At 36.7% G+C, this 27,722-nt stretch overlaps 1 protein-coding gene across 1 annotated transcript in view; it reads left to right on the top strand.

The window, feature by feature from the left end:
• The window catches only part of PREX2 (phosphatidylinositol-3,4,5-trisphosphate dependent Rac exchange factor 2), a 287,036-nt gene that overhangs the window by 184,202 nt on the left and 75,112 nt on the right, over window positions 1-27,722 (top strand). Inside the window, exons 31-34 of the mRNA XM_042923563.1 lie at window positions 7,190-7,231; window positions 13,210-13,427; window positions 16,482-16,584; window positions 21,268-21,411. Coding sequence (XP_042779497.1) covers window positions 7,190-7,231; window positions 13,210-13,427; window positions 16,482-16,584; window positions 21,268-21,411 — 507 coding nt within the window. The remainder of the gene's footprint in view (window positions 1-7,189; window positions 7,232-13,209; window positions 13,428-16,481; window positions 16,585-21,267; window positions 21,412-27,722) is intronic.

A 27,722-nucleotide genomic window follows, 5' to 3' on the forward strand; every position in this document is an offset into this window, starting at 1 on the left:
CCTCCCATCCCTCCCACCCCCCATCAACCCTCAGTTTGTTCTCAGTTTTTAACAGTCTCTTATGTTTTGGCTCTCTCCCACTCTAACCTCCTTTTTTTTTTTTTCCCTTCCCCTCCTCCATGGGTTTCTGTTAAGTTTCTCAGGATCCACATAAGAGTGAAAACATATGGTATCTGTCTTTCTCTGTATGGCTTATTTCACTTAGCATCACACTCTCCAGTTCCATCCACGTTGCTACAAAGGGCCATATTTCGTTCTTTCTCATTGCCACGTAGTATTCCATTGTGTATATAAACCACAATTTCTTTATCCATTCATCAGTTGATGGACATTTAGGCTCTTTCCATAATTTGGCTATTGTTGAGAGTGCTGCTATAAACATTGGGGTACAAGTGCCCCTATGCATCAGTACTCCTGTATCCCTTGGGTCAATTCCTAGCAGTGCTATTGCTGGGTCATAGGGTAGGTCTATTTTTAATTTTCTGAGGAACCTCCACACTGTTTTCCAGAGCGGCTGCACCAATTTGCATTCCCACCAACAGTGCAAGAGGGTTCCCGTTTCTCCACATCCTCTCCAGCATCTATAGTCTCCTGATTTGTTCATTTTGACCACTCTGACTGGCGTGAGGTGATAGCTGAGTGTGGTTTTGATTTGTATTTCCCTGATAAGGAGCGACGTTGAGCATCTTTTCATGTGCCTGTTGGCCATCCGGATGTCCTCTTTAGAGAAGTGTCTATTCATGTTTTCTGCCCATTTCTTCACTGGGTTATTTGTTTTTCGGGTGTGGAGTTTGGTGAGCTCTTTATAGATTTTGGATACTAGCCCTTTGTCTGATACATCATTTGCAAATATCTTTTCCCATTCCGTTGCTTGCCTTTTAGTTTTGTTGGTTGTTTCCTTTGCTGTGCAGAAGCTTTTTATCTTCATAAGGTCCTAGTAATTCATTTTTGCTTTTAATTCCCTTATCTTTGGGGATGTGTCGAGTAAGAGATTGCTACGGCTGAGGTCAGAGAGGTCTTTTCCTGCTTTCTCCTCTAGGGTTTTGATGCTTTCCTGTCTCACATTCAGGTCCTTTATCCATTTTGAGTTTATTTTTGTGAATGGTGTGAGAAAGTGGTCTAGTTTCAACCTTCTGCATGTTGCTGTCCAGTTCTCCCAGCACCATTTGTTAAAGAGACTGTCTTTTTTCCATTGGATATTCTTTCCTGCTTTGTCAAAGATTAGTTGGTCATACGTTTGTGGGTCTAGTTCTGGGGTTTCTATTCTATTCCATTGGTCTATGTGTCTGTTTTTGTGCCAATGAAGCTAAGTTTTATGGGAAGTCTAAAAATTGTGAATCCATGAGAATCAAAATAATAACACGGGTTTTATCACTGTTTTTCAAGTTTCCTTTTTGGAAGTGTTTGTCTAAGTTTATGGTTATTAGCTACCATGACATTGCTTACTCAACATCCTATAATTGGTACAGCCTACAGTTGGAGATGTAACACTTCAAGATGATTCTAGTGAGTCTCATTTCATGTTGTTTAGGGCTAGAGTATTATGTAGGAAATTCTGAGGGTTTCCAAAATGATTATAGTGAAATAAAATGAAATGAGAAATATGTTTGATTTTTTTAAATGCCTGATTCAGTGGTTGTCTTCCCAACATTGGACCAGTGGTTGGAAATGTCTGGAGATATTTTTTTTGGTTGTCACAATTGTGAGTGTGCTACTGGCATCTAGTGCGTAGAGGCCAGACATGCTTCTAAATGTTGTGTGGTATACAACACTGTCCCTCACAACAAAGAATTATTTGGCCCAAAATGTCAATAGGGCTGAGGTTGAGAAACCTCTAGAGTAAATAAGTATATGCCTGCATTTAAATTTTTATCCCTCAGTCATTTGGATACGGTAAATAATATTCAGCAGAATAACAACATAACCCCAGTCACTACCATTTGTTTTAGGGTGAAATAGAGAGAGTTGTATACTTTGCCGACAAAAGAGAGCTCTTAACCAGATAGAGTCTAAGCCTGTGACATAACTCTTGGGCCTCAGTTTCTTCATTTACCAAATGACAGAGATGTGTGTGTGTTCTGGGATTACTAAATTTTCCACCTAGAAATGTACTCAAATATAACATCTTAGATATTGATTACCGATCAGTAGAAGGAAAAAGTTGTATAGATATGGAGAACTCCATATAAATCTCTTGTGATGAAATCTCTTGTTTTTGACAGCTGGATTTCTTGGCTATGTTATTAGTTTATAGCTAAATATAATGGGTACTTGTTACACATAACATCATATTTAATGAAAAGTCTGAATTTAAAACCCCCCAAAATAATGAATATCAGAAATGATAAATATATTTTTTTAAAAGCTTCCAGGTTTAAAGGAATTTAAACATACATTTTACTGAGTAAAAGGTAATTTTTCTTTGAGGAATAAATGCCAGTATCATAACACTCATAGAATTTGTAAATGCACTTGTTCTCATCATCTTTGAGGGTTCTTCCCATCTTATAATTGTTTTTAGACTAAATGCAGTATCAAGAACAGAGAAATCATTAAACCTTTTGTTTTTTGAGGAGCTTTATCTTTAACATTTAAACACTTTCTAATGCAATATAAAAAGCTTAATTTTTAGTGATACTCACTTAAAAAACCTTACATTTTTGGGGCACCTGAGTGGCTCAGTCAGTTGAGTGTCCAATTCATGATTCCAAGACCGTGGGATCGAGTCCTGCGTCAGGCTCTTTGCTGAGCACATGGAGCCTACTTAAGATTCTCTTTCTCTCCCTCGGCCCCTCTCCCCTGCTTGCTCTCTCTCTCTCTCTCTCTCTTTCTCTCTAAAATAAATAATTAATTAATTAAAAATATTACTTTTCATCTTAAGTCCTCACCAGTTTATCATGAATTCATCCTATTCAACTTAAAGGTAATTTTCTATTTCCCATTTGTCTTTATATAGGGGATTGTTTAATGAAGGGTTAGGTCTTGGCTAGAAATTCAACATAATGTCAGCTTGCCAGCATTTCATGGTTTACATAAGTAGCTGGGATAACCCCATTCTGATGTTCCTGTAAGGGAGGAAAAAGGTAATCTTTTTCTTTCTACCCTTCTAGGTTCTCTGGCTGGGATCCTATAAATTAGTCAAACAAAAAAAACAAATGAAAAGCATATACATTTATTTAGTATCTTTTACATGACATGGGAGCCTTTGTAAGGAAATGAAGACCAGAAAAAAATGGTTAAACCTGAGTGCTTTTTAACTAAGTTTGATGAAGGGTAGAAAATTTTGGGAAAATGGAATAGGACAAAAGGGTATGAACAAAGGGTAATAAACTGAGGGAAACTTAGCAAGGCCTGTTCCTCTCAGTATCCCTCCATGTTCTGAGGTAAGGATGTTTTTTCCTCTGGGATTAAGAAGGCACTTCTCGCATGAAGGTTTTATGACCTGCTTCAGGGGAGAAGCAGAGAGTCCTCTGTACATCTGCTGTTCCTCAAATTCCTTCATGTTAAATTTTCAGTATGACAAATTGTCATATTTTGGGATAGTGTGTTCTGAACCTCATCATTCATTCATCTCTGATTTCAAAATATCCTATCAAGTATATACCAAAGATGATATAAAAACATAACAATTATATGATCTTTATATAGGAAACACTGTTACAGTGTCATTCCTAAACTACATCACACTGTGTCATTCATCCATTTACAGCCTGCTAAACTGAGGGTAGAAGAGAGCAGAAAAAACAGTAGACGAAATGGTGGATAGATTCATTGTGTAGTGTCACAAAGTTGATGCCTGTCTCCTGCTTAAACGCTACACTAAATTATGGTCTCAAATTATCAGCCAACTGAAGATATTTTTGCTTGATTAGTCCACTGTGATATTGTGATTTACAATAAGAAATATGTAACTGGTGTTTGACCCCGTCCCTGGCAGATTTTCTAAAACTCTTGGAATTTCTTGTGAGGAGAACAATAAAGGTGTCTTTTGTTCTGTCAATGAGGTGACTTTTGGAAAACCTCTACTGATGGGGGCTGGTTGCAAGGAAGCCAACCCTGTGATTAGGGGGTTGGAACTTTCCAAATTCCAGCCCCCTCCCCACCTGGGGGAGAGGGCCTGGGGATTTAGTTCAGTCAACAGTAACTAATGATTTAATCAATCATGCCTATGTAATGAAGCCTCCATAATATCCCAAAAGGATGGGATGCGAAGAGCGTCCAGGTGGGTTCTAGAAGAGTGGTGCATTGAGAGAACATGGAAGCTCTGCACCATTTCCCCATGCCTTCCTTTCCCAGGGCATCTCTTCCGTCTGGCTTCTCCTGAGTTCTATCCTTTTATAATAAACTGGTGATTTAGATGTTTCTCTGGGTTCTGTGAGCCACTCTAGCAAATTGATCAAACTTAAGGAAGGAGTGGTTGGAATCTCCAGTCTGTAGCTAGTTAGTCAGAAACACAGGTGACACCTGTTGACAGGTGGCACCTGAAGTGTGTGTGTGTGTGTGTGTGGGGGGGGGGGGGCAGGCAGTCTTGTGGGACTGAGCTTTTGCCCTGTGAGATCTGATGCTGCCTTTAGGTCGATAATGCCAGAACTGAGTCGAATTGTAGGATACCCCAAGAGTGTTGAATAATTGCTTGGTGGTATGGGGTGAAAAAAACACACACGGAGATTAGTGGTATAATTGGACCCATCATCACCTTAAATTCAAATGTTTATTAGCGAACACATTTGCAACTCTTGCTCCCTACAAAAATTGTACTTTTCTCAAAATCTATCATTTTTTTCAACAACTTACTTTTTTCCCCATTTTTTTCTCTGCTGTTGTCCCAAATAAACTAAAGAGCTTCTTCTCCTTTTTTTAAATCATAAGTCTCCATTTCCCCCTTTTTCTCCTTACCTCAGTAATTAGAATAGTTTTCTGGTGATTCCCCTGTCTCCATCTTTTCTGGGTTATATATTACTATATACTATATTCATCTTCCTAAAATATCATGTTAATAATCTGGTACCCTGCCCCAGAACCTTACAGTGATTTTTGTTAGATAAGTCTAAACTCATCAACCTGATGGTAGAAGCCATTTTTCAGTGGGGCTATCTAACTATATCCCAATCTCAGTCTCTAAATTATATAATAAAGTCTTTTCTATTCTAGATTGTTGGAAATTTGGTATTCATTCTTTACTGTATTCTCTTGCTAGCACTCTTTCCCACTCTTAGGCTATGTACCTACTCCCTTGACAATGTAACTTTCAAAAATGTTTAAAAACATTTCAGGACTCACTTAGAATTCTAGACAACTTTAGCTAGATCCAGATTATAATAACAATAATGCTTCACAGGTACACGGTTCTTTAAATAGTTTTCCAAAGCTTTTAATATATATCCCTTTTTATTTTTTTACACAGGCTCCTGAAATAGATAAGATAGGTGTTATCATCACTTATGAATGAGCACATTGAAAGTCAAAGTATGGTTGGCCATTGAACACCATGAGGATTAGGGGCTCTAATTTCCTACAGAGTCAAAAATCTGCATTTGACTCCCCCCACTCTGCCATCAAACCTAACTATTAATAGCTTACTCCTGACCAGAAACCTTACTGATAACATAAATATTCAGTTAATATATATTTTGTGTGTTATATGTATCATATACTATATTCTTAAAATAAAGTAAGCCTGAGGAAAGAAAGCGTTAAGAAAATCATGAAGAAGAGAAAATCCACTTACAATACTGTACTGTATTTATTGAAAAAATCCACATATGAGTGGACCCATGCAGTTCAAACTTTTGTTATTCAGGGGTTAAGTGTACTTTAGCAATTTTCTGAATACCACAAAGCTGGTACGCTTTCCTTGGTTTCATTAACCCTTAGTCAACCACAGTCAAGAAGCAGAAGATCGTCTTTCTGACTTATCATCAGAAGGTTAGTAGTAGCTTGACTCTACGTCACAATGCCTACTTCATCTCATCATGTAGGCATTTTATCACCTCACATCATCACAAGAGGAAGGTTGAATACAGTACAGTAAGATATTTTGAGAGCGAGAGAGACCATATTCACATAACTTAATAGATTATTACAATTGTTCTATTTTATTATTAGTTCTTGTTGTTAATCTCTTACTGTGCCTAATTTGTAAATTAAACTTTGTAATAAATATGTATGTACAGGAAAAAACATCGTATATATAGGGTTCAGCACTATCCATGGTTTCAGGCACCCACTGGGGGTCTTAGTCCATATCCCACATAGATAAGAGGGGATGACTGTAAGAGATGGTTCTTCTGACTCTTTCTCGTACTTTCCTGCCTCTGAAATTCTCGTGTTATTATCTTCTTTGTAAAATGTAACGTCCTCTCAAGTATTTCCTACATTTCTTATCAGGTAATTTTGTCACTCTGACTCTATTGTGAACCTGTCTGGAATAGGATGCAACCTAACCTTCTTTTATTTCCCATAATCTTTAGCACATGAAGAAGCTTTGAATATTTTCATATTTCCTTATTGCAAGTAAATTGTTTACCAATTAGAAGTAAGGCAATGAGTATGAAGTTAATACACATCATTTATTGAACATTTGTGATTGCCCTCGTTTGGAGATGTGTTGTGAAAAAGAGTATTTGGAAATATTTAGTATTGTTCTGCACTTTAGGACAGTATCTTGACATACAGATAGGAAAGGAAGTCTATATAGAGAGAGATTATATAGATATACATTATATAACTTACAAGTATAATCTGTATAATTAATTTATAATTCTAATATATAATGTATAATAAAATATGTATATTTATAGATAAAGTTTATAAATGTATATACGATATTTAAAAGTTTAAGTAACTAAGAAGAAGTGCCATTTGAGAGTTTATTGATCAAGACCACAATAGCTGTAGAAGTTTAGAGAACACCACGGAAACTACAGCAGCTAAGGGTGACTTACAAAGGATGAAGCAGAATTTGAAGGGTGTTTCACAGACTAATTTAATTTGGAACTGGAAGGATTTTAGCATCTTGAGAAATGGATAGAATTTATATAGGCAGATAGGAAGAATAGCATGTCAAGTAAATGGGATTTGTATTATCTAATGGAGTAAGGTTGTGCTATTTTTTACTACACAGTTAAAATGTGGTGTCAATGGCAAAAAAAGACTGAACAACTAACTGCTATGTTTTCTTTTTCTGCAGAGGTGAAGTGTAGGATACTCCTGGCTCTTCTTGAATATTCAGGTAATATTTCTCATTATTTTTATTATTTGAAATTATTGTAGGCTGAGACCTTAGAAGTGTCATGATATCACAGCAATGCCTTTAACAGATTAGATGGAAATATGATCCATACTTACTCTAAAGCCTTGCAAAGATTTTTAAAAAATACTTAGTTTTAATAAAAACACAAAACATTCTCATCTTCAGTTATAGTACAAACATGAAATGTATATAAATATATATTTAACTAAACATAGAGCCACCATACAATCCAGCAATTGTGCTATTAGGTGTTTACCCAAAGGATACAAAAATACAGATCCTAGGTGGTACATGCACCCAGGTGTTTATAGCAGCATTATCAACAATAGCCAAACTATGGAGAGAGCCCAACTGTCTGTCCATTGACTGATGAATGGATAAAGAGGATGTAGTATATATACACCATGGACGGTTACTCAGCCATCCAAAGAATGAAATCTTGCCATTTGCAATGATGTGGATGGAGACAGTAAGTACTTTGCTGAGAGAAATAAGTCAATCAGAGAAAGGCAAATACAAATACCATATGATTTCACTCATATGTGGAATTTAAGAAACAAAACAGATTAACATATGGGAAGCGGGGGGAGAGACGAGAGGGAAGCAAACCACAGGAGACTCTTAATGAAAGAGAACAAACTGAGGGTTGATGGAGGGAGGTGGGTGGGGGATAGGCTAGATGGGTGAGGGGTATTAAGGAGGGCACTTGGGATGAACGTTGGGTATTATGTAAGTGATGAATCACTGAATTCTACTCCTGAAAGCAATGTTGTACTGTATGTTAACTAAATAAAATTTAAATTTTAAAAAAGGAGAAAAATAAAATACAAATCTCCTTTTCTCTCCCTCTCTTCCTCTCCCTCTTCCTCTCCCCCTCCCCCTCTCTCCCTCTCTCTCTCCCTCTCTCTCTCCCTCTCTCTCTCTCTCTCACATATAGATGTATGTATATATATACACACACACACATATATATGTATATATATATACACACACACAGACACAGAATGTAATTAAAAAGGAGGAAGGAAGCAGGTTTTGGTAAAGTTAATTGTGTACATGGCATTTATTGTGAAACTGGTCTAACTTTGGTTTATGAACAAAGAGGTAGTTGGGCTAGATTCAAGGGGTGGAGAAGTGGACTGTACTTAGAAGGAGAGGTCTTTTACAATCTATCATACCTGGAAATTTTAAATTATAAGTGAATGAATGAGTCAAGTTAACCAGAGGGCTTTTTTTGTTTGATGGCTGATTTTTGCTTTAATTAAAGAAGTGTTGTTTTGTTTTTTTGACTGAGTAATAATAACAAAATATATTATTTTTTTTAGTTTTCCTAATAACCACACAGTTGATATACCTCATACTTATGGATTTCCTTGGGTCCTCACAATCACTCTGTGAGAATATTATTTTTCCATAGTTTTAAATGTGGAAAAAAATTAACATTCAGGCTAATTAATAATAACTGGTAAATGTATTCATTCAACACATATTTTTGAGTATCTGGAAGATTAGATGCCTTATTGAGTAAATGCATTAATAGTAAGTGGCAGAGGAAATTCAAACTTAGTTATGCCAATTCCAGAAGTAGTCCTGGAACACATTGCTTTGTTCATTAGTATTTAAATGGCTGTTCTTATAGATCCTTATTTTGATTTCAATTTTATTTTTCTATTCCCATCATCATTCTCCTTTTTCCTACTTTATTTACTCACTCTTCTTTTCCCTCATATATAGGATAGCATCAGAATGCAGAATGCAGATTACTCCATGTTGTCGGCTGCAGAATTATGTTCTCCACAGGTGAAGGGTAGATTGTGTCTGCTAAATACTGTGGTTTTTTTGTTTTTTAAATTTATTTTAAAGACAGAGACAGGGAAGGGGCAGAGAGAGGGAAACACAGAATCTGAAGCAGGCTGCAGGCTCTGAGCTGTCAGCACAGAGCCCGACGTGGGGCTCGAATTCACGGACTATGAGATCATGACCTGAGCTGAAGTCAGATGCTTAACCGACTGAGCCACCAGTAGCCCCTGCTAAATATTGTTTTTAGCTCACTTTTATTACTTTCTCTTTCTCTCTGTCTCTTTCTCTCTGTCTCTCTCATCTCTCTTTTATTTCTTTGTTGTTACTTTTTTTTTCTTTTCCCTACAGTCTCAGAATAATGACTAGGATTACTTGTGTGTCTAGAAACCACGTCATTCTTTTTTAGACCAGCTATGGAATTTGAGCTTTTTAAACAGTGGAGAGTAAATTAAGTGTTACTATTTTAAAACATGTTTGTAGAAGGTGAATTTAAGTAGGTGCTTAAATCCTGGAATGAAACAGAAGCCTTTGATAAGTAAAACATCCATTTGTTTTGAATGTATTCCCACTACAAGAGAATTCTTATTCTGCAAAAACAGTAAACAAACTGTCACCAAAAAAACAGCTCTCTGTGCCTTTCTTCTTTTGTAGAAGCAGCTGTTGTTGTTTTTGCTGTAATTCTTATTGATAAAAATGAGGAATGAGAATAGTTTTGGGGAAGGATGGACACTTGTGAATTTTGAACAGCTGCGTAATTATAAGAAAAGACCTGTTCATTTTTGCTGGGAGTTTGATTATTTTGGTGTCTTTGCTCATCGTGTGGTTCCTTCCCTATTTAGCAATAGAACTGAGCTCCACTCAGTGCCAGGCACCCTGCTAGATGCTGGAGAAAAGAAGAATCACAATAATCATGCTGTGCAATTTCACTTTGATAAGTGCTTTATCTCGTTTATCTTTATTGTAGGTCTAAGAAGTAGAAATACCTCATATTATATGTAGGAATCTGATACCTAGGATTATATGGTTTAAAATGGATGGAATGGGTAGATGAAGTCAGATTATATGTCTCTAGGTCCATGAGCATAATTCACATTATATGCCACTTCTGCTGGTCTTGATGTGCTGATGGTCTCTTGGGGAACCCAAACGTGTAAACAAACTCTCACACCGCTGAGTAATTAGCCGTCTAGTACAGGGATGCCCCTGAGCCTGTGGTGGCAGATCAAGAAGTGCAGGATACTTCCTGAAGGAGAGGGGAAATTTCACCAGGGGAGGTAATATTTCCTAAGTTCAATGGGTTTCAGTAGTTCAAGGATTTGACTCTTAAAGATGACTTAAAGTTTGCTAATGGAAAGGGTGAGAAAGTGTCTGCAGCCAGAAGACCCCAAGGCGTGAGCTGTAAGAGCATTTAGCATTTGAGGAACCTGAGCAGTAGTGTGTGGCTCAAAGAGGAGAGGTCTGTACAGCCAGGGTCCTGGCTGCTTTCAGATACATTGATTTATCGTATTCTCACAACAGGCCTGTGAAGATTGTTGCTGGTGTAGGGATGAATGGAGGGAAGTGATGCATTTATAAGCTGTCAACCTAACTTGAGGATAGATAGATTGTAAAGACCCCTTTCTGCCACTCTGAGTTTTCTACCTTTGTTACTCACCAGGAAGCGATAATGTGTAAAAGTTATTTGAAAATCTCAATATGATGTGCATATTGAAGTTTATGCAAACAAGTTATTTACTCTTCTGAAAATAGGAAAGTACAACTGAAAATCACCTCACGAAGTAGTAAACATTTATAAAATATTTTTTATTTAATTTAAAAATCTGTTGGTTTGAAATTTAAATGGCTGGTGGTCCAAGGGCATCTTGCATATCAACTTCTGTGACTCTACTGTGAGCACAGACATGGCCGAGGCCTCAACTTGGATGTCTTCATACCCCCAGTGATTGGTGCCATGTTTAATTCCTGTGGTGTATTTAGTGTGAAAAGTTTGAATTAATGAACAAATACAACTTTGTGTGATCATTATCTGATTTGGTAATGAGGTTGAATGAAAATTTTATTTGACTTTAAATGCATATACAATATAGTAGTGGAGTGTAGAATAAACATCTGAGTATTCTTTCTAAGGTTAAAAAATGGGAAGAAATTTGAGCATTGCTTCCCAAAAGCAATTTGAAGATAATTATTTCTACTAGTGGCAAAGTTATTAACCCTTGTGATCTCTTCTAAAGTTCTCAGTGGAACTGGATCCTTCCTTCTCTAGACCTTAGCTTTCCATTCTTCATATAAAGCATTTCTTTCCAATTCGGTTTTTATTGTGAAATTATTCTCAGGTTATAGGTGAGAGTATTCCTGCTAAAATTACTAGTATTTTTTTTTAATTTCCCAGATTTTCTGCTTTACTATAGGACAACAGAAAAGCAAAGCAAGAATGTACAAGAAAGATACAGGGCAATTTTATGTAGTTTCTGTCTTGAACCCCGTACCACAGCTACACATTTGGCTCCCAAACCATCTGAATTATCCTTTTAGGTTAAACTAAATCCAGGCATTTCAAGAAGTCAGAGAATGAGCTCATGCATTTTCATTTCACTTAATTGGTTTCTTAGTTGCTCTACTGGTTCATCATTTTCATTTATTAATTCAGTAAATAGTTGCTGAATGTCTACACTTTGTTTAAAAGTGCACAACACTTTTAAAATTGTGCACAAGAAAACAAGTGTTTTGCTTTTTTCTTAATTGAGGCTTGGACAGTTTTTTCCCAGTTTGGCTATTTCACAGTTACCTGTAAAACCCTCTTTTCCATCTATTTGAATGAGACACATGGTATATAATTACTTAAGGGAAATGTCTAACACATGTTGTTGATTAAGTTAAAAAGTTGAACCATATGGAATTGCCATATTCAACCATTTTGACCTAGTATAGCAGCAAGTTTGTATAGTTCAACATAATAAGTGGATATTTTCATTATAAAATTAAATATTTTAAATACCCAATCCTTTTTCTCATAAATTTTTTAAGAGTAGCTTTTACTAATAGTGAAACTAGGTAATACATAGCAGTTACATTATGTGTTCACATGCCTTTGATGGTTATTAAAAACATACGATCAGTGTTCTTGTTAACTTGAAATCATGCCTTTTTATCAAAAAAGCAAGAACTCATTAAATAATGGCAACATTTATACCTATGTTTTACACTAATACTGACAATGCTTCTTCATTTCAGAAAATTCTGAGCCCTTGAAATATTCAGTACATTTTTAAGAAAATGAGTATTTTCACTTTTATTGTTCTTCTAGTATAAGCGATTTTTCAGTGCACAGAATTTATGGCTTATATTTATATAGTTCATGGAGTTTGTATGTATCCAAACACCCAAAGAAGTGAATCCCTGTGATCAGGTTCTCAGAGGCAAGCTTGTTTCCACTTGGAAAAAATGGTGGCCCAAGAGTGGCAATTCACAGGGTAGACATACCTTCAGTGTGGGTCCATCAAAAATCCAACCAGTTGCATTATAAGAATCCTGGTGAAAATCAGCATATGTTAAAACTGTAAATACATTACTTATTTCAAAGAAATATAAGAATTTATAAACTGGACATGTTTACGACTCCTGAAGTTTCCTTAGGTGAATCTAAGAGATCCAGATTTGCTTATTGTTATAAACAATCAGATATCAATACTCTTTTCCCCATGTGCATATCATGTTAACAAAATTAGAGTAAGTTTATTAGATCATTTAAAAAATTTGGTATTAATAATGTATTTCATTTGCCAGCACAAACTGGAAAATTGAACTTTGAATTTCCTTTAGGAAATATCATGAAACAAACAAATCATGTTCCATCAGAAAAAAAAACACATCAATAAATAAAGCCTTTTTTTCCCTTGGGTTTTGTAGAACAATTCAATGATTGCAAAATAAAGTCACAATATCAATTAACAAAAGTTATTTTAATGGTTTTTAAATTTTTTTGGTGTTTAGCATATTTGCTAAAGTGTATGCTCATTAGTAGAGTTCAGATTCACATTTTCCACATGGTTTGAGTATAGTGAAAGGATGAAATAACAGCAAATATAAATGCTTAATGAATTGGTTTTATTTACCTGTGGCATTTTTCAAAACTGTCTTTATGTTCTCCTGGGTTACAGACAGTGAGACGCAGCTCCGAAGAGACATGGTTTTCTGCCAGAGTCTTGTGGCCACAGTCTGTGCCTTCTCTGAGCAGCTTATGGCAGCCTTAAACCAGATGTTTGACAACAGCAAAGACAATGAGATGGACACCGGGGAGGCCAGCAGAAGGTGGCTGGACCAGATAGCGAATGCAGGTGTTCTTTTTCACTTTCAGTCGCTCCTGTCACCAAACTTGGTAAGGAATCACAGTGTCTCCCACTGCCTATGACAACCATAACATACCTTGTAACCCATTCCCAAATAAGTGGTTATTCATTATATATTAGCAGGCAGTCAGCTACTTTAAAAGAATTCATTTTTCCATGGGCAAATATGGTTTTAGTAACTCGATTAAAAAAGCACACAAAGGATTTGAATAGGTGTTTCTTGGAAGAAGATATAAAATGGCCAGAAAACACATGAAAAGATGATCGACATCATTAGCCATTGGGGAAATGCAATTCAAAACTACAATAAGATACTAGGACGCATTGAGATGTGGATAACTGTAATCCAAAAGACAATCACAAGTGTTGGTAAGGAGAAATTGTAACCCTCATACATTGCTGCTGGGAATGTAAAATAGTGCAGCCATTTTTAAATTTTTTTCCATATATTTTTTATTTGAATATAGTTGACACACAATGTTACATTAGTTTCAGGTGTACAACATAATGATTCAACCTCTCTATGTGTTCTGCTACCCTCACCACAAGGCTACCATCTGTCACAATACAACACTATTACAGTACTACTGACTATACTCCCCATGCTGTGCCTTTTATTCCCATGATTGATTCATTCCACAACTGGAAGCCTGTATCTTCTACTTCCCTTTATCCATTTTGCCCATCCCACCACCCCCTTCCCTCTGGCAGCCATCAGTTTGTTCTGGTATTTATAGGCCTGATTTGTCTTTTGTTGGTTTATTCATTTGTTTTGTTTTTTAGATTCCACATATCACTGTAATGTAGGCCCATCTATGTTGTCCCAAATGACAACATCTCACCTTTTTTATGGCTGAGTAATATTCCTGTGTGTGTGTGTGTGTGTGTGTGTGTGTGTGTGTGTGAGTGATAGAGAGAGAGAGAGAGAGAGAGAGAGAGATACATCATATCTTCCTTGGATTATCCATTTGTTGTTGATGGACACTGAAGTCAGTGCAGCCATTTTGGAAAACTATTTAGCACTTCTTCAAAATGTTACACATAGAATTCCCATATTACCCAGAAACTCTACTCCTATATAATATACAAGAAAAATGAAAACTTATATTTACACAAAGAAAAATGAAAACTTATATTTACACAAAAACTTGTATACAGATATTCTCAGGCTACAACATGGATGGAGGTTGAAAACATTATGCTAAGTGATTATTGCTGTAAAAGATATATATTATTTGAGTCCATTATTATGTAATATGTGAAATAGGCAAATTTCAGAGACTGAAAGTAGGCTAATGGTTGCCTAGAGCTAAGGACTGGAAGAAGGGATATGGGGAGTGAATGCTAATGGGTACTAAGTTTCTTTGTGGGGTGGTGCAAATATTCTAAAATTAGACTATGGTGGTAGTTACACAACTCTGAGTACACTAAAAACCCCTAAGCTTATACACTTCAAATGGGGGACTTTTATAGGATGTGAATTATATCTCAAGAAAACTGTTTTTTTTTCCTTAGTCTTTTGAAACCCTTAACATTATAGAATTGATTAAAAAAATCCAAAGGTGGCTTTATAAAAAGTGAAAGAAACCCATATTTTTTCTGTCTCTGTAACAAGCACATACAAGCCTCCTAGCAATGTGGAAGGTTCTGTGGGAGGTGCCAGCACTGGCAGTCTGGGTGTCCCTGAGCTCTGAGCACAGTCCATGGTCACTTGCATACACTTTAGCCACATCTGCTGGAGCATCAGGACTTGCACTATAGCGATCAGAGGCCTGCCTGTTTGGGACACTTCTTCCTTGTGTGTATTCTTCTCAGTTAAGAAGATGCTGATTCTTCAGCCCTATCCTTCCAATTCCAGGTTCATGGCATACTTTTGCTGCTTCAAAGGACTTTAAAAAATAACTTTACTAAAATAAACATTTATCCAGCACTTACTGTGTACCATACATGTATTAAGTACCAAGCCAAAGTGCAAAGGTGATAATTCTCTTAACTTTTTGCTTTGCATGCTATACATCTTTGGGATCTGGAGTTTGATTTAGTGATTCTTTTTCACACAAGGGACATTCTTTACTATCTCCTTCGCCCTCTACTCATGCTGCCCCCTCCCCAAAATGGCTGTGTGCTTACAGCAACTTTTAAAAGTGTGTGTAAATCTTGTTAAAATCATTATTTAAAAGGATCATTGATAGTCTTAAAGAAACAAATGTTACCGTTAAAAGATAATCTGTGTATGATAAGGCTAATTATTCCTTCAGGAGGAAATTAATAAAAGACTCTAGGTCATGCACAAAACTGGTAATAGGAAAGCCAGAATTTAATACTAGAAAGATAATATTGCTGAGACATGCACAGAACTCGTTACCGTGGCTGGGCCTTACCTGCTTCAATGTGAAATAATATGCTCTTAGAATGAAAGGAATGATAAAAACAAATCAGATTTCGTAGTCACAAGACTCTAGATTAAGGCCCCATAAAGGCAAGTGAGATAGAAACGATTCTTGTACCCAAGCTCTTTGGAAGAAAAATCACTGCATACATGCAAATTGCTTTCATCACAGCTCTACAAGGTTGCAAAATGAATAATGCATCAGCTTTCTTATTGTAAAACAGGATGGAAACTGTGTACTGTGGCTTTTTAATAAAATAATATTCTTGCCTTTTAGCTGTTACACTTTTAAGATTATAGAAGTTTGGAGACAGATAGCATGCTTATTGTATTATTTACACATTTGTTTGTAAATAATAAAAATCAACACAGTTTGAATATAGCTACAAAATAGACTGAAAGATTGTGTAGAACCATTTAGGTAATATGGAAAAGGAAAAATATAAAACTATGAAAGAGACTTGTAACTTTGAGGGATTTGTTAATTTCATTGTGGACAGTAAATTCTTAGGTAAGTGTTGATAATTTGGTTTGCATGTAAATAAAACACAAATGAAGCTAGTTTTGGTCTGGAGATGTGATACAGTGTGATGTGATGTGATGTGATGTGATGTGATGTGATGTGATGTGATGTGATGTGATGTTCTATCCTTTGCAATCCAATCATATTTTGTACTATTTTCTTTCTTTCTAGACAGATGAACAAGCCATGTTAGAAGATACACTGGTTGCACTATTTGATTTGGAAAAAGTTTCTTTTTACTTTAAACCATCAGAAGAGGAACCACTGGTTGCAAGTACGTAGTTAAATGTCTCATAGGTGTTTCATAGAATTTTTTGACATCAAACAAAAACATATGGCATAACTTTGATATTATATTTGATATATAGTTCAAATTGTTTTATATAAAATATTATATTTAGGGTAAAATAAATAATAATAACCAACTGTGGAAGTGATAGAAAATATACGAGAAGAGGCTTATACCAGACCATTGAAAGAACCTCGCGTTTCTAATTAAGCCATGGGTCAGAGGAATGACCTGATCGGGCTTACCTACTGAAAGCTGCCTCTGATTGCAGTGTTGAATAAAGCATTACTGGGGACAAGGACAGAAGCAAACCAGTGAGGAAGCTACTTCAGTGACCCAGGTTGAAAGATGATGGGGACTTGACCTTGAGGGTAGCTGTGGAGATGATAACAAGTGGTTGATTCTGAATGTATTAAATTATGAAGGTAGAGAGAACAGAATTTTATTAAAGTTTCATCTTCACTGATAAATGAGAGAGAATGAGAACATGAATTACAATGTTAAGGATTTAGATTATATTCAAGGGAGAACTTGGCGAAGGGGATTAATTGATTAGGATATTATTACTTGAAAAAATTGTATGGTCTTCTGTGGGCATGTATAAAACAGAATATATTTTCATTTACTTTAGTCATGTGGGTATGATTTTTCCAAAGGCAGAGAAACTCTTATTTTCACAACATGACCTGTTTTTTTTTTTCTTTTAGATTTTGCTTTAGGGGCCATAAGCTCACAGGAGTACTGTTTTCCATGGTTCAAATACAACATTACTGGTGAATGGTCTGTTGAACAAGCAGGCAGGGGACCCGTGTTATAAGCTTGATAAAACAGTTACTTATTGCATAGCCACCATGAGAGGTTTAACTTTAGCACATTGAAAACTAGTATAAATATTAGAGATAATTAAGACCACATAAGCAATATTAGCATGTAAATGTGTGTACATATCTGTGACAAATATAAACATTCATATAATTCATATATATTTTTATGAATGTCCCCAAAGCATAACCTCAACTTCTGAAAACAGGTCCCTAGGGCAAGGTCAATTCCAATGCTACACTAATAGATATTCCAAGCAAGTCATTAACAGTGATGGTAGGAACATACCTCAGTATATTCAGGAAAGAAGAGAATTTTTTAATACCCAGTGTCATCACATCTTATTTAAGTGGTATAAGGAAGCTAGAGCTTTATTATTAATTGCATGTGATTTGATCTTTCTGTAAGGTTACAAACAGAGGAGTCAGATGGACAAATTAATTTGCATCACTGTAGTGAAGACTAGTTTGGCTGCTTGTCTTTGAGGGAAGGACTGAGCACAGAGGGGAGGAAACATGAAGTTATAAAGAGAACAGTGCTTTGAAGATAAGAAACTTGAGTTCCAAACTTGTGCGACTCTTATCCACAAACATGGGAGTACTAGCTTTCCCTCACTCATGGGGTCATGAGCCTTAAATAAGATAATGTATTTGCAAGTCCCTAGCCTTGCACATTCATTCTCTCTCTCTCTCTCTCTCTCTCAAAAACAAATAAACATTAAAAAGAAATTTAATGAAAAAAACAAAAATTAAAAAAAAGGGGTGCCTGGGGGCTCAGTCGGTTAAGTGGCTGACTTTGGCTCAGGTCATGATTTTGTGGCCTGTGGGTTCAAGCCCCACATTGTGCTCTGTGCTGACAGCTCAGAGCCTGGGAGCTGCCTTGGATTCTGTCTCCCTCTCTCTATGTGCCTTCCCTGCTTGTGCTCTCTCTCTCTCTCTCTCTCTCTCTTAAAAATAAATAAACATTCAAAAAATTGAAAAACAAAAAAAAAAGAAAGTCCCTAACATTACAAGGCTCGTGGTAGTATTCAGCAAATATTTGAACCCATCCTCCTCACTTTATTACTCTGCATTCTTTTTAAAGAGCTATGTTTAGCGTTATTTATAGTCGTATTTTTGCATTAAAGAATAATGAGATTCTGAAGAAATAGGGCTTGCAAGCAAGTTGAACTCAAATGTCTGGATTGAAGACATTTTATTTTTCTTTAAGAAACACTAGGTATATACACCATGCTAACTGCTGAACTAAATTCCTGAGATACAATAGTGACTAAATAAAACAAAGATCCCATGGGCATGAAGCTTAGAAACTAGTGAGAGATAGAAAGGAATAGATGGACATTGTAACCCACTGTAGTATAGGGAAAGTACGAGATCCTTTCTATGTCATGTTAGGTAATTAGTGAAGACGGAATAAGTGAGCTAAATGATTAGGTTGTATAAAATTAAATATATTTTATGGAAAATCTTCATGTTTTTGGAGAATAAAAATATAATGATAGCAAATCTTCCCCCCTTTCAATGGTGATACAGGTAATTTTACTATAATGATTAGCAGAATGGATATTTTTGAGCTTTCACTTTTTCTATATGAGCCAGGCATTGCACCTGTAACCGTGGATGCCGTGGTGAATAGGACAGACACCATCCCTATCTTTATGGAGCTCACAGCCTACTTGGGAGAAAACAAAGAAGGAATCAACTACAAAGATGATTAGGGCCATGATAAATCCTATGCAAGAAATAAGCAGTGCATAAAGAATGAGGGTACGGTGGCTCTTTAAGGAATCAACAAGGAAGGGCTCTCAGCAGAAATAGCTTTTAAGCTGAAATCCAAAGGGTGATAAAGACCCAGCCCTGCAGAGGGTCAAGGAAGAGCAATTCAGGCAAAGGGAACTAACAATTTCTTGGAGACTTACCTTCAAATTCATGGGCCTGTTCAGTGATGGAGGGCCAAGTTTACCGGGATGGGATGCCACGGTTGGAATTCCTCTCTGGAATAAATACCATAGGAGAGAACTTTTCTTCGTGCAATAATTTTTTTGTAGCCTTTAATTGTTACATAGTCCTAATCTTTGATTTTTTTTCATAGTAGATAAATTTCCACAAATAAAAGGCAGCAATTTCAGCTCCACATTACTATGTGCTTTTACAGGTATACCAATTACTTTGAGAGAAGGTCATTCTTTTACTCTTAGCTTTAACTTCATTTTAAATTTAATATACTTGATAATTTTCAGTTATTTTCACTTTCTTTCTTCCTAGGATAGCATGTTTATTTGTCCTATAATGGAACTCCAACTGCTGCATTATTATCTTTCTTTCAAAAACATTTCGTGCCAAAGAGTAAACAAATGGAGTTTTAAAAATTGAAATACAAATGAAAGACATTGTATGTAAAGGGGAACTAGAAAATACAAATACTTAGTATATACTTAGTATATATACATTTTCTATAGTGTCTGTGCATCCTTTTTCTATTATAGAGCTAAGGAAAAAACGGAGTTTCCCAATCATTAAAATCCAGTTAATTTCCAACTCTTCAACTGAGAAATGTCTTCTCTTTTCTAAACCAAAATCCTTTATACCTCCCATAAGCATATAGAAAGGGGCTCCTAGGTGGCTCAGTAAGAGTCCAACTCTTGATCTTCGCTCAGGTCAAAGTCCTGCATCAGGCTCTGCGCTGACAGCATAGCATGGAGCCTGCTTAAGATTCCCTCTCTCTCCCTGTCTCTCTGCCCCTCCCCTGCTCCCTTTCTCTCTCTCTCTCTCAAAATAAATCAAGTTAAAGAAACTTTAAAAATATAGAAAGAAAAATAAAATAAGCATTATTATATGGCATAAAAGAGACTTGTAGATGTTAATGCAATACCTCTGCTATTGATATGCATAATTACCTACATTTAATGAGAAACCTGGAATCTCTCTTCCATAATGGATTTAACCTTGAACTCTACTTTTATACATAATTTTATTCAAGAAGTAGGTTAGAACTAACAAATATTGAGCAAGAACTTGTATTAAAATTTCTACTATATTTTTGCCTTAATTTTTAACTTGGTTAATATGACTATTCTAGCTTCTTAGGAAGATCTTACATTCTTTTTAAATGAAATGAAAGTTATTTGTCTTGGATAAGTAACATAAAATGAGAAGTATTTATGATAGCACTATGAAATACTCCTGCATCATTTTAGCTTTTCAAATTGGTTGTTTTTTGGGTTTGGTTTTTTATTTTGCTTTTGTTTTTGAGTAATTAAACTTAAGATCTTTGAGAAAACTAAAAGAATTTGGACAGATAATTTCTAATGACTGTAGGGCATCAACAGAGGTAATATGTTTTTGATCTGGTGCTCAGGGAATGGAACCTGCAAAACCCATGCGAATTTTGATAATGGTTGCTCTGTACCCAATCTCTTGTACACTACTTAAGAATTGTACCCAAAGGACTCATTTTGACTAAAATATGAATGAGGCAGCTGCCCTGGGAGATTCTGATTCCAAACCATGTGTAACTAAACTTCTCATTTAGTTAAGTGAGACATCTGGTGTGTCAAAGTGTAACGGAGTTTCCTATTGTAGAATTTTATATACAGTACAGTAATAAATCTGTTGCTTTAGCTAATAAGAATCTGATTTAATACTTTCACTGAATAGCGCTGTAAGTTTGCCTAACCTGAACTCGAGATATATGTCAAGTATATTGTATGAGTATAATACATTATATATAATATGCATATATTTATATTAGTTTCTAGTAATTTTCAAGATTTTTTAAAAAGTTAACAAATACACTTTATAACATAACCTGACTTTTGGAAATAATGTAATATTAAATGTCATTTAGATGTTCCTCTTACATATCAAGCGGAAGGAAGTCGGCAGGCTCTGAAAGTTTACTTCTACATTGATAGTTATCATTTTGAACAGCTGCCTCAACGTTTGAAAAATGGAGGAGGGTTTAAAATTCATCCTGTTCTTTTTGCACAAGGTAAACTACTTTTTTTAATACATGTACTTAAATTATGTTATCTTTATTTTTAAAAATACATGTAATTGTAGCCATCATATTTGTTTTTTCCATTAATTCAAAAATTCCTTCGCAGTACCTAGGTAATGTATTTACTTCTGCGAATGTTTATTAAGGAAAGAATAACATTAGTTTTAAATATTTACCAAATAGGACTGCAACAGTATTTATAACGGAGAAACAAGACATGAGTGCTTTAAATAATACAGATAAATTAATTTGGCTCAAATAAATTATGGTAGAGCCATTAAAATTATATGGTTAAAATTTTTTTATGAGATAGAAAAAGATTGGCAATGTACACATGCAAGTTACAAAAAATTTATATTCCATTCTCAATTATGTAATCCAAGTATGTATATAATCAAATGTATATAAAATGTTTTTGGTATCATTGGGTGATTAAATTGATGATGATTTTTTATTCTTTGAGTTTTTACCCTGAGTAAAAATATATTCCTTTTATAAATAAACAAATTGTTTTGGCAAATGAACAATGAGTTTTTTTAACTGCAATAGAAGAAATTAAGGTTAACATGAGTAAGAGTCTTTCAGTGAACTGGTTCCCAAGGAAAGATCCTGGATCTTTTTTATTTCCAGAGGCACAAAAGCAGCCCCAAACTGATTAGAAGTCCAGATTATTCTAGTGTAGTTTCTTCTAGTCTATGATTTTTTTTTTTTTAACTCATGCTGTGGTCACAAGATTATATCAATTTCTCTGAGCAGGTCCATGGAGGATTTCATTTTTTTCTTCTATTGAGTTTTCAAGAACTGCATCAGTTTTGCTGTGGAATTTTTATGTTCTAATAAAAAATGAGAAGAGTAGAGAAATAAAATTAATCTCTGTAACTGAAGAACAGACAGGCAAATGAAATCAAAATCTATGGCCAAGTGAAAATTCTTGTACCATATGCATATTGTAATTCTAAAAGATAGATTGCCCTTCCTTTGATTGCCATAGTTTAAAAACAATGGCTGCCTCAGATACTTGGTAAGAATACATTGAAGCAGAGGAAATTGTCAGTGCAGAGATCTTAGGAGTTTATTAGAAGGTATTTTCATTTTTTTTTTGGAGGACTGTGGTAGGGTCCATATAGACAATACAAGAGTCTGTAATGGAAAGGAATGGGGGAATAAAAAGAAACTGAGCAGAAATAGACCTTTGGAGCTACCTTGGGAGGATAGTTTAGCCTAAAAGGTTCTTCACTTCCTTTCCTTTACTCCTCTTTTTAAAAATTCTGCCTTTGAAATCATGACTGAGATGACAGATGGCATTTTGCATCTTTTCTAAAAAAATTATTACATTTGTGACACATCAGCCATAAATAGCTGAATATTCATACCCAACAGCAAATGTTCATAGGAAAAGGAAGAGTATTTTCCATGTAACCTCTCTTTTATAATTATGACTAAGTCTAATTAAAAAAAAAATCCCTAAATACATACTAGTTCAGTGAAAAGAGTATTGCTTTTTAAAATGTAATGGAACACTAGCTAACATTAGGTTTTAATATTTACACAGCAATGAACTATGAAAAAGCAACAGTGGAAATACTATTGCAGTTGAGGTCACAGATAGGTAAAGAAGACTGGAAAACAGCTTGTCTCATTAGAACAGTGTCAGTGATAAGGCTGCTTATTTAAAGGGGCTGCCGAAGTTCCTCTGCACTTCTAAAACTCCCATGAGGATTCATTATTAGTCGCTCTGACTATTTTCATCAGATTGAGAGAAGCCCAGGAAATTCAACACCAGCTTGAATAGAGATTACCATCTGGTAATTGAAAGTGGTGGTAAATGAAGAGATTCCAAATGGCGTCTATTCCGGAGATGGAAGTTTATTCAAAGGGTTTTAGCTTTAGGTGTACATATGTACATTATTGGTCTTTGCTAGCAAATACGAAAATTAGAAAAATGAGACGAATTTGAAAGCCTCCTGGGAAAATTATTTCTGTCAGCCCTTGTGAAGTTGTCGGTTGTACCATATACTTAGAACAGGAAGCAAACATACTGCTTTCTTCTCATTTTTCTTGCCTGAATAGACCTTTTGGTGAAGGAGGGCACTCTGACTGATGGGGCTCGCTGCAGAGATGGGACCAGCTATGAGATCAGGAATTCTAGTGCCAGAAGCAAGCAGGATACACTTTAAGGAACGTGTATCACTCAAGGGGAGACCCACAGGAGAACAGGAATCGAGGCAGACAAAACAAGTGATACAGATTTACAAGATAAAGATCACAGAAACAGCTAAACAGGAAAGCCAGCACAGAGCATGAGCAAAATGCTAGAAGGAAAAGATCACACAAAAGCAGTCTTCTCTAAGTACTTCCTGCAGGCCAGGGAATTAACTCTGGGGGGATCCCCAAGCCCTTGATGAGATAAAGCAAGTGACTATAAACTTGGTGAAAATGGGAGTAAGGAGGATAGACAGATATTCAGGGTCACTTCCTCTGCCCATTTCCCATTGGCTTCTTTGGTTGCTGCTTCTCACTGGTTCTCAATACTGGCTGCACTTTAATCACCTTGGGGAGGTTTTAGAAAATACCCAAGCTTGGTTCCACACCAAACTGATTAAGTCAGAATCTCTGGGACATAAGGCCCAGATACCAGTATATTTTAGAAGCTTTACCAGTGATTCTTTTTTTTTTCTTTTTAAGTTTATTTACTTATTTTGAGAGATACTGAGACAGCATGAATGGGGTAGGGGCAGAGAGAGAGAGGGAGACAAAATCCCAAGCAGGCTCCACACTGTCATTGCAGTGCCCGATATGGGGCTTGAACCCACGAAACTGTGAGATCGTGACTTGAGAGCCAAAACCAAGAGTCGGACGCTTAATTGACTAAGCCACCCAGGTACCCCTTTAAGGTGATTCTAAAGTCCACCGGGAGTGAGGAAGCACAGGTCAACGTAGATTATGAAGCACTGTGCAATTATCCAGTTAATCCTTGCTTAATTAGATTGATCCATTTCACAAAGGTTCAACATTTCTAGATATGGGGAGACCGGGAGATGGGGTAGGGCCTTTTCACTTCTGCATTGTTAAGTCATGAGGAGGCAGGCTGCCTCTAGGAGATAATGATTTCGGTGGGACAGTTTTCTTCAGCAAAGACTGAAGATTCCCTAAAGAGCTAATGGCTGAGGGCTGTCTTCTGGCAACCACAACAGCTAGGCAACAAGCCCATCCTTTCTAAAAGGGAATCTGAGTGAGCGACCTGCCATGGTCCACCCTGTACCCTCAGATCCATTTGGGTCAAGAGTAGGAGTGTCTCCTTTGTGACTCTGATGGGCTCCCTTCCTGGGGAAGAAGCATGGTAATGGGATGAGAAATAACCCCTGCTGCTGCAGCTGGTCTTGGAGCTGCCAAAGATGCCCATTTTCCCTCTTCTGTATCCATTGTGGATCATCCTTGCTCTCAGCCTCAACTTTCTGGTCCCAGTGGCATGACTAAGACTTCCATCCCCGGGGGGCCTGACCCTCCTGTTCATTCTGCCCTCTTCAGGCCAGGGTTGCTGCATTTGTCCATTTACCGTCAAATTTAGACATGGAAGTACCAAGAGGGACCCAAGTGGATTACTGGGTGCCAAACATGTTCCTTCCTGCCCTCATTATATAGCAATAGCCCTACTTCCTTATGTGTTGCAGACTATGAGTCTGGAGTTCTCTCTTGTCCGGCAAGAGAGCAGATGCAAAATTGAATATGAGAGAGGCTAATGTCCAGGAGGAGACAAGAACCCCAAACAGGGGTTTCCTCTCCGTATTTATTGAGTGCACAAGGTCGTACACACATGGTGAAAGTGAAGAAAATAAGATCTTACACACGTGGTGAAGGTGGAGAAAACAATCAGACAGTTATCATTAACTTGTGTGTGTAAGAAGCAAAGAGTCTAGGGGGCAAGTGGCGTTTGTGATCAAGGTATATGGGCATCAGATGGAAAGTAAGTTCCTGCAGGTGATACAACAAGTTGCTCGTGATCCCAGTACAATATCTTGATAGCTCACCTGAGACACTTTCACCCCATGGTGGCGGCTTTCCACACTGTTTTTTTTCTAACCCATTTATATAAGTAGAACCTACTTCCCCACAATTAAGATGATCAGAGTTGACCAGCCTTGCCAAGATGGTGGTCTCTCTTCCTGGATGCCTTGGCACCAGGGGCCTACAGTGCTCAGGTGGTAACTGTAGCTGATGTTCAGTGGGACCCCTGCCTTGTCTTCTAGGGAAAGTGGGCTACTTTGGGGATCAGGACCTTTTAAACCCATGGAGCCAAAGTTTCAGGGATGGGAAGCACACATCCCTAAGTGACGCACTGGGACTGATGTTGTATTAGTTTCCCAGCCCTGCCGTAACAAATTACCACAAACTCTGTGACTTAAAACGACAGAAATTTATTCTGTCATCGTTTTGGAGGCTAAATGTATGAAATCAAGATGCCCGAAGGCCATGCTCCCTTGTAAGACTCTAAGGAAGAATCCTTCCTTAACTTTTAGCTTCTGCTGACTGTCAGAAGTCCATGGCATGCCTTGGCTTGTGACGCAAGAATTACAGCCTCTGCCTTCGTCTTCACACAACCTTCTTCCCTCAATGTGTCAGTCTCTGTGTCTCTGTCCCAATAAGGTGGACACTTATAAGAACAGGAGTTGTTGGATTTGGGCCACCCTAATCCAGTATGACATCATTTTAAGTAGATGATATCTACAAAAACCCTGTATGAAAATTAGGGTCGCATTTGCAACCACCAGGGGTTAGGACTTTTGTTTTATCTTTTTGGAGGACACAGTTAAACCCTCAATAGATGCTAAGCAGGGACCTTTCTACTTCCACTCTTGGTTCCCACACCCATGTATCCTATGTACTAGGGACATGGCATCACATAAAGGTCTTTGATGTTAGTTATACTGTGCCCTAGAATATGGCATCTCTTCTTTGTAAAGTAGTGATAAGTACTTGTTTCCTGGGTCTCTTATGGTGGTTTTCCTTACACTAGATAGGACATACCATGCCAGTCCTTTCTCCACAAACACTCTTGTGTATATTTGTTTTTCAGCCCTTATGAAAAAGGCTGGCACCACAAACTGTAAATGCTGACTTTTACTTCTTTACAGGGTGTCCTTCTGTTCTCAGAGAATAATTAAAATCAACCAGAAACTTGAGGATTTTCTCTTCTATTTTTTTAAAAATTTAAAAAATATTCCAGTATATAGTGTTTTCTCTTTTATACTGTTTTTATTTATTTTTGAGAGAGAGAGGGAGAGACTGAGTGTGAGCAGGGGAGGAGCAGAGAGAGAAATAGACACAAGAGTCCAAAGAAGGTTCCAGGCTCCGTGCTCTCAGCACAGAGCCCGACGTGGGGGGTCTAACCCACAAACTGCAAGATCATGACCTGAACCGAAGTCAGATGCTTAACCGACTTGAGCCACCCAGGCACCCCCAGCATTTCTCTTTTAAACAAAAGGGAACATTTTGTTACAAATATTGTCATTTTTCTAATCTGCCTTCATTCGAGTATTTTTTTTTAGAGTGTTTGCAAAACCCTACTCTGGGTCCTTTAAAAGATGAATCCCTTTGTATTCTCTGTGGGTTTTATACAGTATTTGAAATTGAAACATTAAATAACTTTTTCCCCAAATTTTTAATTAAATTCTAGTTAGTTGACATACAGTGAGTGCAACACTGGTTTCAGGAGTAGAATTCAGTGATTCATCACTTACACACAACACCCAGTGGTCATCACAACAACTGCCCTCCTTAATACCCATCACCTATCTAGCCCATCCCCCCACCCACCTCTCTCCATCAACCCTCAGTTTGTCTCTGTCTTTACAAGTCTGTCATGGTTTGTTTCCCTGTCTTCCCCTCTCCTCCAACATGGGAGTAAAATCATACGGTATTTGTCTAACTGATTTATTCACTGAGCATAATACACTCTAGCTCCATCCACATTGTTGCAAATAGCAAGATTTCGTTCTTTTTGATGACTGAGTAATATTCCATAACATGTGTATATTATGTACATATATATGTATATACACACACGCCACATCTTTTTTATCCATTCATCAGTGAATGGACATTTGGGCTTCATGTACCCCTCCAAATCTGTATTTTTGTAACCTTTGGATAAATACCTGGTAGTGTTATAAATGAAGGAACAGTTCCCAGAATTAAGATTTCCTAAATGTTAGAATCGGTCTGTAAACATGTGAGCTCACCCCTCTTTAAAGGGCAGTACAGGAAACCAATTTGACAATAAATTTCATATATTTAAAAAAATA

Source organism: Panthera leo, chromosome F2, assembly GCF_018350215.1.
Source record: "Panthera leo isolate Ple1 chromosome F2, P.leo_Ple1_pat1.1, whole genome shotgun sequence".
Lineage (NCBI taxonomy): Eukaryota > Metazoa > Chordata > Mammalia > Carnivora > Felidae > Panthera > Panthera leo.